Below are 15,226 nucleotides of genomic sequence, written 5' to 3'. Positions count from 1 at the left end.
AACCGGTAAGGTTACAACAAGCTTGTCCAATTCTGGCTACCTATCTGTTTCAAATTCATCTCCATCACATAGTGTTTTTGAGTAGTTAGTGTCCATGTATCCCCCTCGTTTCTCTATGGGATTCAGCAGTGTAATTACTTGGTAAGTCACTTATATAAAAATGACATTTTTATAATAAAATAAAGTTTTATATATACTTAACAAGTAATTACATGATCGGAGCCCTCCCACCTCCCCAGTAATGGACATTATGCATGAATGAATTGAGTACCTGAGCCGATTGTACCTAGTCTTCCCCGAAAGTTGGCGGGGTCTGTTACCTATACCAAAACAATGTGAGTGCTACCGCAAAATTTTAAAACTTAAGCTTCCGCGAAAAGTAGGAACCAATAGCAATGTAATTGCTTGGTAAGTATATATAAAATTTTATTTTTTTATAAAAATGTCATATTTGGACAGCTAAGTGGAGAGAGTTCAAATGAAAGAGTTAAAAGTTAAAAGAGAGAGAAATGCTGTTGCTGAAGGGACACTGATCAGTGTTAATTATAATTTTTATTCCAGTTGGCAATGCGTAACTCTCTTGTTGAGTTCATTCGTGTCGTGAGTGAGCACCTAAAGTTGAATGTACCGACCACCCATCTTGCTGTGTATTTGTTGGATAGATTTATGGATGCTCATTTTATTTCTGGCCAGCAGTTGAAGCTCACTGCTCTGACAGCAATTCTTTTAGCAGGTATGTCTATTATAGGCAAGTCTGCCACCACATTTATTTTGCTAAATGTGCTAATTTAAGTCAGTTTTTTAATCATAATAAAAAGGTCTCACAAACTGGTGGCTAACTAGAAAGCAGGGCTTGAAGTTGTTAGTATACTGTATAGCAGCTGGGACAATCATGCATACTAATTCTATCATGGCAGTTAAGAACCACAACTTGTTTGACCAATATAAGTTTTTATATACAGTAGAGTGCTCCTCTATTTTTTCACGAGGATAGGTTCCAGAACCCACCGCGGAAATGCAAAACCCACGGAAATTCAAAAGCCCCTCAAGAAACATTTATGACTGCCAAATACCCTGTACCTCTTAAACTAAAAATGCTTATAACTGTCTATTCTAAAAGTTGAATGCTTTAATTTAATAGTTCAAATAAAATTATTCCTTAAGTGATCGTACTAAAACAATTTAATACAAATTCAAACAAAAATACACCCCAAACCATCATCCCAAAACACACTAAGTCATCTTAGATTAGTACCCTTTTACAACTGTTACTCTTAAGTATACAGTATATGCACCCTAAAACACTTATAATAATGATTTACTAATGTTAAAATATTAATATTAATGTAAACATCAAAATTTTTATAACGTTTAATACAAATTAAATAAATCTTTAATACAAATTAAATTTGTCTTACATAACGTTTGACAACTAATGAAGTACCCACGTATACATAAGCCTAGCCGTTTTCTCTCATAGTATTGAAGTTGTCCCATTTTCCTTTCACATTGGTAAAAACAATTAAAAATATCAATTATTCACTTTTTTTCATAGAGCAACACTGTTTATTCACTAATTACTATATCTTTTCATATTGCGTTCGTGACTAAATGCAGATTTTTATGATAAAAAAAAAATAAAACTTTACAGTGTACTTATACTGTACTACTGTATTGGTTAACCTCATTCCAGGTTGGGCCCCAGACTGAAAATAATAGGTTGACGACACACACACACACACACACACATATACACACACACACACACACACACACACACACACACACACACACATACACACACACACACACACACACACACTCTCTCTCTCTCTCTCTCTCTCTGTAATGTAAGATTTATTTGAAATTATATTACTGTAAAGTGTTTTTGAATGATATAGCATACTGTACAATATCTGAAATACAGTATTCTCTAATTTTCATTGTATTTTCCAGTCTGCTTTTACTGGAAAATATAATGAAAATAATAGCAAATATTTTAGATATTGTACAGTATGCTCTATCATCCCAAACACTTTACATTCATATTTCAAATACATCTTACATTGTAAAACTGTTATGCTCAGTCTGGGGTCCAACCTGGAATGAGCTGAACAGATACAGTAGTATAGTATAAGTACACTAAATCATTTTTATATAAGTAACTCACCAAGTAATTACCTAGCTAATTATTCTACCTCACCGACAACTTTCTTTTTATTTCATGGTAGCGTCTTTTAATTGTTTTACCTGGATGACAGCCCCACCCTCTATGGGGAACACCAGAACAGCACAGCAATCGATTGGCAATTCATTTCTGCCGCTGTGGTGTAAACACTGCTGCCATTTGCAGCAGCTTCAATTGGATTTGCAGTCGTTATTTCATACTTTCGGTTAAGTACATTGTTGTATTTTGGTTAGCGCAGACTATAGTTAGTCTTTCGTTAGAATCTGGACCAGCTTTTCTCATCATTATGTCAAATTCTAGTGGTTCTAGTGTTTGCTATTGCACCAGCATATAGGCTGTAAGGCTAGGCTACTTAAAGCATGCTTGATTCTCATACAGTCTGCACGAGTTGTAGGGAGCAAGTTTCCAGTGTACATGAAACCTGTATTGAATGTGCTGTGTAAGATAGTAACCAATGGAAAGTCTTTAACTCTCATTTAGGCAAGTTAGAGAAAGATAGAAAGAGGAAGGCAACTTATAAGAGCCGAGAAACTCTTTCTTAGCATAAATAAATACTTCACACCAAGGAGAACATATTAAAGACTGGAGGGAAAGAGAACTGATAAGAGGGACCCAAATTCTATTGTCAGAAAATGGGAGACCCACGGCCTAAATGATAATGGATAGGCAAAAACACTATCTTGTCCCCAACCAGCACTCGATGCCAAATAAAATACATTTTCTCCACACAAACTCCAAATTGTATGGAGTCAACAAAAACAAGGAGAAAAACACACAAAATAATATAAAAAATGTTGAGATTGAAGATCAAAATGTAAGAGGCAAACATGGAGCATACGCTGTATATGGGGCAGCGCTGCAAAACACTTAAAACGAAAAATCGTAAGATAAAAACAAATTAAATTGCCTCTAAGACCAACAATCCAACCAGAATTAGTACTCAACTTAGACGGTGATAAAACCTCGGTGGAAGACATGATGAGCAGCCCAAAAAGAAAATACGATCGCACACAGAACAGAACGCGGTGTAAACACGATCGCTGCTAAAATTGGAATGACGTGTCAGTCTCGTGATGATGCCTACTTTGCGGTCGGGTGAGTATTCCGAGTTACAAGTTTGTAACGGCTCATCCAATTTGGGTCTTCGAGAATTGAGAAGTCTATTGACGAAGGCCTGTGGAAGCGTAATAGCTCACCCTGGTATATACCGACATCTGTATGAGATGTTCGAACTGGAGGTAGTAACTCCAGCATCCTACATAGCTTTTTTCTCTGGTATATATAGCAGTCTTAAACCTAGAAATGTGCTAATTGGAACCAATTTCACTGGCTGACACAGGTCGACCCAGAAATGTAGTTGTTGGGACTGTGACTGAATTGGGGAATTCTGCTCAAGGGATTTTACAGAAACTGTCTTCAGTGAAAGTGCAAAGTGATAGTGTAGTGCAAGTGGAGGCGGTGGCTGCTCGTCCTGTCGGCTCTCCTAGACCGAGGTCACGTCCTGCTCCCCCACACCGCGAAGAAGACATACCAAAAGTCCAAGGGAGGCCGAGGGGCGTTTGCCCACGTGTGGTCGTCCTCTCAACCACACCTGTTGTACGGTCCCTGGTGTCGGTAGACAGCCATTGGAAAGGTGTGTCCAGGAGTGTGCATGCTTGTCTTCAAGCTCTTACGACAATGGCAGTGCGAACAGGAAGCGCTGTTCATGTTACATGGACTCTTCCTATCCTCTCAAGTGCTCTGAGGCAAATCAGAGTCCGGGTCTGATGGGAAGCCCAGTGCCTGTTAAGAAATATAAGCATTCTCTTCGCAGTCCCAGGCCTTCATGCAATTACGCAACGGACCCTCACGTGTCCACTTCGGTCCATCAGCGCCCTCCTCTGTCCACTTCGGTAGATCTGGAGTCCATCTCCCCCTGTTCTCTCATCGTCTGTCCGCAAGCATCCGCAACTGTTCATATGGGACTGCCTGGAGGATGGCTCACCTGTCCGCCCGACTTTTGTCCATGGGGGTCCACACCTGTCCGCATTGGACCGTCCAAAGAACATCTCACCTGTCCGCTTGACTTTTGTCCACAAGCCCTCACACTCAGCTCCCAAGCGCCCAACTTCCAGACGTTCCAAGTTACCTTCCAAGCTCCCGGTGCCAGCTACCAAGCACCTGAAACCAGCTCCTGAATGCCTAGCAACCTCTCCTGGATACCCATTGGCTTCATCGCCGGGACTGGTTCCCCCTTCATCTTCTTTAGTTAGACCTTTACCTTTGTCTGCAGACCCTAATGAACCTGCTCAGGCCCCGAGTAAACATCGGTTGGTGCAAATTATGGACCTTTTGAAAGCTCCTACCATTCGTAAGCCTGTTCAGGATGACATTCTGAACAAGAACCTGCAGCTCCGGCATTTACTGCCTTATTGAGGTATTTGATGGCGAACTTTCCCTCCTTCGTCCCAACTGCCCCGTCTTCACCAGCCTCGACTTTCTTAATGAGGAATCAGTCAGATGACTTTGCTTGTTTTTTTGTCTCTCCAAGTTGATTCTTTGTTCTCCTTCTAGGAAGGCTTTTAAAGAAATGGAGGACGGGCTGTCCACGAAGGATTGATCCTCAGGAGGTACCAGTATTATGCAACCTGAGAAGCTCCTTCTTTGGGAGTCTCTGTCTCCTCCCAAGGGCGACTTCTCTGCAGAACTTGACCACTTAATCAAGGACATCTTCAAAGTTTTTGAAGTCCTCAGTTTCCTCGATTGGTTATGGGTACATTGGCCAAGAAGATTGAGGATCATTAGGACCTGGACAGGGATTCTGCTTCAGACTGGCTGGGGGTTTTGTCATGCGTGGACAAAGCCGTAAAAGATAGCTCGAGTGAACTTTCCGGCCTCGTTACCCTTGGGGTACTCGAGAAGCAAGAGCTGTGGTGCTCCTTTGCTTCCAAGAGAGTCACTCTTTTGCAAAAGTCAGCTTTGGTGTTCTCTCTGCTGGACAAAAATCACCTCTTCCCTCAAGATATGGTGAAGGAGATCACCACAGATCTTCAGAAAAAGACGACGCAAGACTTGCCTACTCGGTGTCTAGGCGCCCCAAGGAATTGTCTTCCTCTCTTCAAGCTAGAACCCTCTCCCCCCTCCAGCAACATCCCTTTCATGGAGGAAGGACCACAACGTCTTTCAGGTTCCGCCCATTGGCCTGTTTTGCATCCAGGAACCTTAGGAAGACCTCTGTCAAACCAGCCCAGAAGAAGTTAACTAGTAGTCCTCCTAATACTAAAGAGTTTGACATAATAATTGACAAATTGGATGATATATGTAGAAATCACAAAGACTGGAATATACTCTTATCCGGAGACTTTAACTTTCCTTTCGTAGAATGGAAAGAACGAATAGGAGACTTTGGTTGTATTTATGCATATAAAAAGGAGAGTAATAGTAGCGCAGAAGATAAGAGGCAATTTGAAAAGCTGTTAGATATGCTACTAGAACATAACATTCAGCAAATAAATCACCTGCCAACAAGAAAGGATAATATTTTAGACCTAGTATTTGTGAACGAGGTGAACTATGTTAAAGAAATAATAGTGTATAATACGAGTATTTTGGACCATAATGTCATAGAATTAACAGTCCGTTCCAAAGCACATGAAAACAGAGATAAGCAAGAGAAGAAAAAATGGGAAGGATAAGGAGAATACAATTTCTATATAGTAAAAATATAAATTGATCAAAAAAAATTAAGAATTAAACAAAGACCGGGAAAACATATTCGTAAGTGACTTTATACAGGTAAATACGGATATATTATATAAAATATTAGAGGAAATAGTGGAAAAATATATACTGAAGAAGAAAAGTAAACATCAGTCATGCATATCAAGAGACAGAAGGATCTTGTTCCAGAAAATCAGAAAGTGGAAAAAAGGTCTTGCAAAAGAAAAGAATGCATGGAAAGTGATGGAACTAAAAAGTAAGATAGAAAATGCAGAACAAAAGATTATACAGTCAAAAGAAAATGAAAAACAGGACCTAGAAGAAAGGACCCTACAAAATATCAAGCAAAACCCCAAAATTTTGTACTCATGCAAAAATGATGAATAAAATAAGAGAAATAGGCCCTCTATGAATTGAAGGGCGATTAACGAATGAGAAAAAGGAAATATGTAACATATTAGCAGAAAGATGTAAGAGTGAATTTACACCTAGAATTGATAATGAAGATAATGATACAGAAATAAGAGATGAAAATAGTGAATATTTATCGAACATAGATATTACTGAAGCCGATATTGTGCAGACTATTAATGAAATTAAAAATGGATCAGCAGCAGGACCAGATGGTGTACCTTCCATTATGTTAAAGAAAGTGGTTCATTCAGTCGCAAAGCCGCTCGCAATATTATTAAGACAAAGTATAGATACAGGCAAGATTCGTGATGAGCATAAATTAGCATATATTACCCCTACTTTCAAAGGTGAATCAAGACTAGAGGCAAGTAATTATAGGCCTGTGAGTCTGACATCTCATATTATGAAAGTCTATGAAAGGGTAATGAAAAAATATATAATGAAACATTTAATGAAAAATAGTTTGTTTAATATAGGACAACATGGTTTTGTACCTGGAAAAAGTACACAAACCCAACTGATAGTCCACCATGAAAGCATATATAAAAAAGGGATTTTGACAAAGGAAAAATCTATTTCTGAGGGAGGCCCTGTGTCACCCGGTGAAATTCCTATCAAGCACGAATTTTTAGGTATAGATATTGCTAAATATACCAGAGAAAAAAGCTATCAGGAAATGCTGGGGTTACTACCCCCAGATTGAACATCTATTATGGAATAGACGTCGGTATAGGTAAGGGTGAGTGATTGTTATCACTGCCACAGGACTGCACTCTGTAGATATCCCAATGACAAAACCCCCGGAACGTGAGGAGCCGATCTAACGCCCGCACTCACCTGCCTGCCAACCGACGACCCCAGCGCCATCTGTACTCATTCCAGGCTAGCACCCTCCACAAGCTTGGTATGCCTACTCGGGGAGGGAAATCTAGACCCTGGGAGGGTCACCGGGTGACACAGGGCCTCCCTCAGAAATAGATTTTTCCTTTGTCAAAATCCCTTTTCTGAGCTCGTCCCAGTGTCAGCCGGTGAAATTATGACAGAGAATCATACTAAGCTTTGGTGAAAGTTTAAAAGGAGCGAATAGTTAGGTGAACATGTATAAAAACACTATTACTGAAAATAGTTTTAATTATCCCTCAGAACATGATTAAATACCAAGGGTATAGGCAGATAAACTGAGTTATAACTAGGGGTACAATTAATATCACAGTAAAGGACATGAGAAACAACTATGTACATAAATAATATTATAATGGGAAGGTACTAAGACTAAATAAATGACAGAAAAATTTATAAAGGTGCCTCCGGCTTAAAACTAAATTACAGTAAACATAACAAGCTGCAAACTTAAAAACTAACACCGCAAAATTGTACATCATAATATGAGGAGCCGGGCTGTGAAGCATGTCTGGTCCAGGAGAAAATGGCAGGGCAAGTAAATGAGGCAGGCGGGCGTGGGGGGAAGGATAGGGATTAAAGGTTAATTTTAAGGTGGAGGGACAATGCTCCCTACAGCCACCGCAGGGAACTTCAGAGCTTCCAATGATTTCAGATAGTGGCGTTTGAACACTGATGAAGATTTCCAGCCCGTGTACTTCTTAAGCTCATCAAAATTCATAGTATGAAAATAATTAGTGGAGGTAGCCACTGCTCGGATATCATGAACCTTAGGGACTGAATCCGGATTAGCTTGCTTAATGAAGTACAGAATTTGTTGTCTTATAGCCTTTAAAGAAAGCGTTCCTCCTTTTCCCTGATAAAAGAGGACCAGACAAACGCTGAGAAGTTCTCCGTAAATAGGCCCTCAAGGTAGCGACTGGGCATAAAGACAGGTCTTGTGGAAGAGGAACAACCTTCCAGGGGGACCACCTATCCTGAGGGTCTTCATTTTTTGCTAAGAACCTTTGATCTGGGGAAAGCAGAACTTCTCCTGACGGGAGAAAATCCACATGATTTGCACCTCTAGAGAGAGCAGACAGTTCTGATATTCTGGCACCTGAAGCTAGACTAATTAGGAACAATGTCTTCCTTAACAGATTCAAATAAGAACATTGATCGTTATTAGTTTCTGAGGCTAATTTTAGAACATCGTTAAGAAACCAGGAAACCGTATGTGGACAGGTCGCTGGTCTCAAACGAGCGCATGCTCTGGGAATGGATGAAAAATATGAATCTGTTAAATCAATCTTAAAGCCATGCAAGAACACCTTTTTCAAAGCTGATTTCGCTGTGGTAATGGTGGCTGGAGCCAGACCTTTTTCAAACAATGATCTAAAGAATGATATTGCCAAATTGGTGGTCATGACTTGAGCTTCAGATTCCTTCAAAAAAGATGCTAACTTTTTAACTGCTGAATCGTACTGTCTGAGGGTAGAATCTCTTTTATCTGATTCCAGAAACAGAGTATTAACGGGATCAATATCCGCACCTCTCTGAGCGGCGAATTTCATAAAGTCCATAAAGCCAGGGCATTCAGAATTCTTGAGGAAGCTGACACAGTCCGTGTTTGCACTACTTGAGTCAGCTGTGGCTTGGGTATTTGATGACACCGTAGTTTGAGCTCCAGAAGAAGAGGGAACCAATTGCTCTTCGGCCAGTGGGGAGCTACCAGGGCCACTTGACCTTTGAATGACCTGAGCTTGTGCAACACCTTTAACAGCAGGTTTATTGGTGGGAAAAGATAGATTTTCTGCCATTTGTTCCAGTCCACTGACATTGCGTCCGTAGCGTAAGCTCGAGGATCCAGGTTGGGAGCAACATAACAAGGGAGTTTGTGATTGCTCTCCGTGGCAAACAAGTCCAACTGAAGGCCCGGAACCTGACGGCATATCCATCTGAAAGAAGCTACGTCCAGGGACCATTCTGACTCCAGCGGAGTTGCCCTGGACAGGAGTCTGCAATGACATTCGGACTCCTGCTAGATGGGTAGCTGATAGGTGCCAGCCGTGCTTCTCCGCCAGGGAGAAAATGGCTATCATCACTTGGTTTATCCGACTCGATTTGGAACCCCTCTGTTTATGCAATGTACCACTACTGCGCTGTCCAGCACCAGCCTGATATGAATCTGGTTGGTGGGGCAAAGTTTTTTCAGAGTTAGAAACACTGCCATTGCCTCCAAAATGTTTGTGGAATTGACGCAACAGAGTGGACCATGTACCCTGTAGCTTTTCTTTTGGTGAGTACCCTCCCCAGCCGCTTAATGAAGCGTCTGTGTGGATTATTAGAGCTGGGGAAGGGAACTGAAGGGGAACTGACTTCGAGAGACCCTTGACTGTGGACCACGGCCGGAGTCTTTTCCTCAGCACCGGAGGAATTAAAGACACCTTGTCCCTGAGCTTGACATTGGCTCGTCTCCGCCACACTCTGTTTATGTCTTTCAGTTTTGCTTTTAGGAGCCGGTCTGTTATGGATGCGAACTGAAGAGAACCCAGGATTCTTTCTTGAGTTCTGCGAGAGGCTTTCCTGCCTTTGAGGAATTGCCTGGTGGCTTTGGCTATTTCTCTCCGTTTGGCTGGCGGAATAGACAGCTTGTGTGAAATCAGATCTCATTGGATACCCAGCCACTGAAATCGACCTCCGGAGTTAGGCGGGACTTCGCCCTGTTTATCTGAAAGCCTAGGGATTCCAGAAACTCGATCACCATGGCCGTAGCTCTCCGGCACTCCCCAGCGTTGGATGCCCAGATTATCCAATCGTCCAGGTATGCGGCCAGCGATATCCCCCGGGACCGTAACTGCTGCACTACCGTGTCCGCCAGCTTTGTGAAAATTCTGGGTGCTATGTTGAGCCCGAATGGCATGACCCTGAAGGAGAAGGCTTGTTTCCCCAGTCTGAAACCGAGGAAGGGAGAGAAGTTCCGCGCAATCGGGACATGATAATATGCGTCTGAAAGATCTATAGAGGTGGTGACGGCTCCACGAGGAAGTAGAGTCCGTACCTGCGCGATTGTAAGCATGCAAAATTTGTCGCATTGTATGTAAAGATTGAGATGTGAGAGATCCAAGATTACCCTTTGTTGACTGGAGCCTTTCTTGGGAACACTGAACAGTCTGCCCTGAAATTTCAGGTTCTCACTTTCTTTATGGCCCTCTTTTGGAGTAATTCCACGCAAAGTCCCCGCAGAGCTTTGGAAGACGGCTGATGAAATCTGATCAGAGGAAGGGCCCTTGATCCAACTCCACCCCAAACCTTTGAGACTATACTGTGAGCCCACGGACTGAAGGTCCACTGGTCCCTGAACAGGCGAAGTCTGCTGCCCACCTGACTGGTCTCACTGGGAAGGTGCAGGTTTGCCTCCTCTACCTCGGCCTCCTCTCCCCCGGGAGAGGGGTTGCGCGGCAGCCTTGCCTCTGAAGGAGGCCCTTGCTCTACTCCCCCTTGCGCCCCTGTAAAGGCCTCGAAACGACCCCTGGCCCTCATAGGAGGGGTTGTATACCGGAGACGTCACGAAGGAAGGCGCGGCAAGGGAGTGCTGAGCTGGCTGCACCAGCACGAACTGTTGAGGTTGGGCCTTAGAGGTAGAAGGCTGGCAAACTTGCGAGACAGGTACAGCCTGGACAACAGCCTGCTGGTGTTGTCTTCTGTGCCTCCTGTATCTCTTGCCAGGTCTATTTTGAGGGCCGGCGGACTCGGGGGTTTTCCTTTTAAAGGCGGGGATACCCCAGCGGGAGCGCAGACTCTGATTTGCCCTGGTTGCCTCAGCCAGGACATTATTGACTTCTTCTTCCGGGAAGAGACTAGCTCCCCAGAAGGAGCTTTTCATGAGCTTGTTAGGTTCATGTCTTATGGTAGCGTCGGCGAAGATGAATTTGCGGCAGTTCATCTGCGCTACCATGAAGTCAAACAAGTCCGCCTGAAATCCCGCTAACAGAGACTTCGTCAGAATTTGGAAGAGTGGCTCATCATAAAACGTCACTGCGGTTGATTCCGCCAGGCACAGGGAGTTCAATGATCGGCTCAACCGACACCTAGCCTCAAACTCTGCTTTCAGGAGGGCTTCCGGCAGTTTGGGAAGCTGCTCGCTGAACAAGGTGGATGCGCACTCCGGGTCCAGCTTACCCGTTGTAAAAGTGGCCGGGGCATCCTTCCAAAATTCATCGTCTCCGGGGAAGATCAGAGAGGTGGGATCAGTCTCCCGGAGCTGAGGCAACGGCTTACCTTCCGAGCATGCTTGGGCGGTCGCGAGAGCCACCTTAGTCATGCAGGGGGTCGGGATCCTATCTCCCAACGAGAACATCGTGAAGTTGCCCTTGAAGGGGGTCAACTTCGTGTTCTCCGCCTGCCACTCATTAAAGGTGCGCATCAATGTAGACTGCGCCTGGTCCCTTGGGAAGATCACTGTCTCCTTCGGGACCTTATCCGTCCTTACCCAAGCTTCCTCCGTCAGCCTGGCGAAGCCTGGGTAGGGGGGCAGCAGATCAGGAGGAAAGAATTCCAATTCCTCGAGCCTGCGCGTGCCTAGACCCTCGATCGTAAGGGTATCTTCATGCCGGGGAGCATGAAGGGCCAAACGCCAGGGATTTCCTTTGTCAAATGGAGGGAGGGCGGAGGCATCCAGAATGGGGTAATGAACTGCTGACCCACCGGAGCGCATGAACCCGGAGAGCATACTCTCCTGGCTCTGCAGCCTCTCCGTAAGCTTGTTAAGCTTCGCATCAACCTCTGAGGAAAACTTCTGCAAGAGCATTCCGGCAAACGCCTCCGGGTCAAAGGCAGGAAGGCGAGGAGGGCTAGCCTTAGCTGCCCTCAAACTCGCTCCCTTAGCAGAGGGAGTGGCCTTGCCTGCGAAAGTCGCCGGACTAGCGTCCCGTGGCTTCACCGGAGGGAAGGGAGTTGCCTTGCGGGAGTTAGCGGACTTATAGCCCTTCGCCTTCCAAGACTTCTTCAACTTGGGGACAGTGGATTGCGCCCTGTCCTCCAAGTAAGAAGATTTTTGAAAGCCCTGAAACGAAAAAGAAGCGGTGGATGAAGGGGAATCAAAAAGGGAGCCCGCCCCCACTGCCTCACTTACCTCCCTACCTACCTCCTGGTCCTGTTCGGTGTTCATAGGTTCCAGGTCGAGGTTTATGGCCGCCACTTCCTCCGACACCTCCACGTACAAATTTTCGTCCTGGGGAGGCTGGGTTTCTACCCGGATCTGCTCGATGGCAGGAGCAGCGACTTCGGGTGGAACAGCTGCTGAGATCCGGGCGCCGGGGTAAAGCAGGTTCCGGATGTTCTCATCCAGAACTTACGGCTTCCCCGACGGAATGTTCCTGCCGTAACCAGCCACCCATGCTCGAAGGGAACCCAAGGCGTCGTTACGGGAAGCTTGGTCAGCCTGGAAGAGATCAGGGACTTAATAACCTAGTGCTCGGTAAAGAGATATATATAAGCAGTATATCAAGAACAGTGTACTTGAAACAATTGAGGCAACCAGGTAAACTAAAGGCGGTAACTATAGGCTTACCGACTCGTCCTGGACACGCTCGTACAGAGCGAAGCAAACCTCATAACCGTCCGGGTGCCATACGATAAGATCGTCGATTCGCACTGCACAGCCCGAATGAGAGCGGCAGACAACGTGCCCATAGGGCTGGTGCAGCACAGCAGTGCACCCGGGCTCCTCACAACGTACTGTCTGTAAGTAGGAGAAGGTATATGAACACACTAATTTAAGGCGCTGGAGCAGAACCGCGAGATAGGGGCCTTAAGCAACAGCAGGTAATGGAGCATGCTAATTAATTTATACCGAACCCGCCGGAGTATTCCGGCGGGAAGATAAATCAGAGCAAAACATGACACACACTAAATTAAGGAGTGCCGGAGGTAGTTCGACGGAGCAGGCCTCAACCTAGGATCATGCAACTCTTAAATATAAAATCAACTTAAAGTATAATTATTGCCGGAGTCCGGCAGCAAGCATTAATTTATACCGGACCCGCCGGAATGCTCCGGCAGGACAATAAACCAGAGCAAAACATGACACACATTAAATCAAGAAACTCCGGAGATAGTTCGACGGAGTAGGACCTTAACTTAGGATCATGCAACTCATAATTGTAGAATCAACTTAAGGTATAATTACTGCCGGAGGCCGGTAGTAAGTAAATGGTTAACAACATAGGATAGCAATACACTGCTGGTCAAAGTGCTCCGGCGCAGACCCCTCCAAGATCCCGTGCCTCCGCCACTTGGTTACAGCGGGGAGGGCGGGGTAAATCATTACCTCTGGTTAGTATACAGCTAGAGAACTAGGTGTGACTAAGGCCAACCTACTGAAAACCAGAACCACCGGAGTGGTAACAGGTAAGAAGGCAACGGGAGGGCCAGTGACGGCGGAGCGGAACCAGTTGGGAAATGTATAAACCCTGAGGGGTGATCGAAGTTCAGCCCGACCCGGAGGAGAGCGAACCAACGAAACACTAGCCGAGCGGTTGACACTAGAACGGAGGCCAGGAGAGTGGGTAACTCTCAACTGGGAACCGGACTAGTCCCCCACGGGGTGACGATCGAAGAGACCGACATCCCACACGCGGGGAGATGACACACCACTGGCAAAGTCGGGGAGGCAGTACTTAGAATGGTGGAATCGAGAGTTATGTTCAAGTGGACGGGGGACCCCCTATACACTGACTAAAACTCCCCACGGGGTATCGACACAGACGTATCAACTTCCTGCTCACAGGGAGACAGACTCATGACACTCACCAAAAGTACTAGGGGAGGATAGGACAACGGCATTAGTCTATAGCAACGCCAAACTCTCACCCTCCTCTGAAGGCACAGCCCAGACAGTAAAAGGGAGGCGAGAGAGGAGAGGAAGAGGGGGGTGGAAGGGAGAGAAATTCCCGTAACGTAGTCCAACCAACAACCGACCCATAGGGTAGAAGGGCAATGCATAAAGAAGATCCCCGTTTTATTTTTTCCTTCTCTCCCTCATTAGAGGGAGGAGGATGGGGGCTTCAGATGCCCTAGCGAACCAGAAAATGGGCGGTAAGGCGGATGGAACAACAAACGGGAACTCCCTCGACCAGCCTACCCCTCCCTCCCCCGCTGAAGCGACACAGTCGGGAGAGATGGGAGCTAAGACAATGCCAAAGCCTAACCTGAATAGCCTGACCCACCGATTGAAGCGAGAGGGCTAGGCTAGGATCAATTTCTGATAAGTACCGCTAAAGTTAACCAAAAACTACATAAGTACACGTAATATGATTGAATATACAAAATTATAAGAACTTGTGCTAAGCGTATAGCCTAACCGAGCGAGGCGAGCAGGAGGTAGGCAGCCAACTGGCTGCACCTGACGCTGAGCCCGGACCACAATAAATCCGAATTATCCATGTCATCCATTACACTACAAATCAGAGAAACTGACAAAAGAAAGCACCACCTTGGAGAGGGAATCTATCCGCACGAGAGCCTGGTAACAGCCATGAATTAACTGTAAGAACCAAGATAAGGGGAGGAAGCCTCCGTGAGGAATGACACTAATCAAGGTACCAGGAACCACCCGACATAGATAAACACCTCCAAAAGGAACTTCTTGAAGGGGAATTACGAAACATGAGTAAAATTGTAACGACCAAGAGAAACCCCTGCAGAAACAAGCTGTAAGGGTGTGCCTCAAGGTCATCATGGTGGAGGCGGCGAACGCCGGGGAGCGTCCAATATATGACCCTGTAAATATTAACTTACGGGCCAATAAAAGCCTCACTGATAATAAAAACCCCACAAGAAGATGGTACTTAACTTCACAACGGTGAAATTGCTTGAAGACATGATGAAACTCAAGGAAAATTGGGGCAAAAGCCAGCACAAGAAAAATATCTTCCGAAAGGAAAAACGTGCTAGTATGGAATGAGTACAGATGGCGCTGGGGTCGTCGGTTGGCGGGCAGGTGAGTGCGGGCATTAGATCGGCTCCTCACGTTCCGGGGGTTTT

The 15,226-nt window shown here is 45.1% G+C and overlaps 1 protein-coding gene across 5 annotated transcripts in view; it reads left to right on the top strand.

Moving 5' to 3' along the window:
* Positions 1-15,226, top strand: part of CycJ (Cyclin J) — a 196,926-nt gene that overhangs the window by 88,371 nt on the left and 93,329 nt on the right. For all 5 annotated transcript variants that reach the window (XM_067118365.1, XM_067118363.1, XM_067118367.1 and 2 more), the window contains exon 3: positions 562-733. In XM_067118365.1, the coding sequence (XP_066974466.1) occupies positions 562-733 (172 nt within the window). The remainder of the gene's footprint in view (positions 1-561; positions 734-15,226) is intronic.

Source organism: Macrobrachium rosenbergii, chromosome 16, assembly GCF_040412425.1.
Source record: "Macrobrachium rosenbergii isolate ZJJX-2024 chromosome 16, ASM4041242v1, whole genome shotgun sequence".
Classification (NCBI taxonomy): Eukaryota; Metazoa; Arthropoda; class Malacostraca; order Decapoda; family Palaemonidae; genus Macrobrachium; species Macrobrachium rosenbergii.
This window is presented reverse-complemented; position numbering and strand designations above follow the sequence as displayed.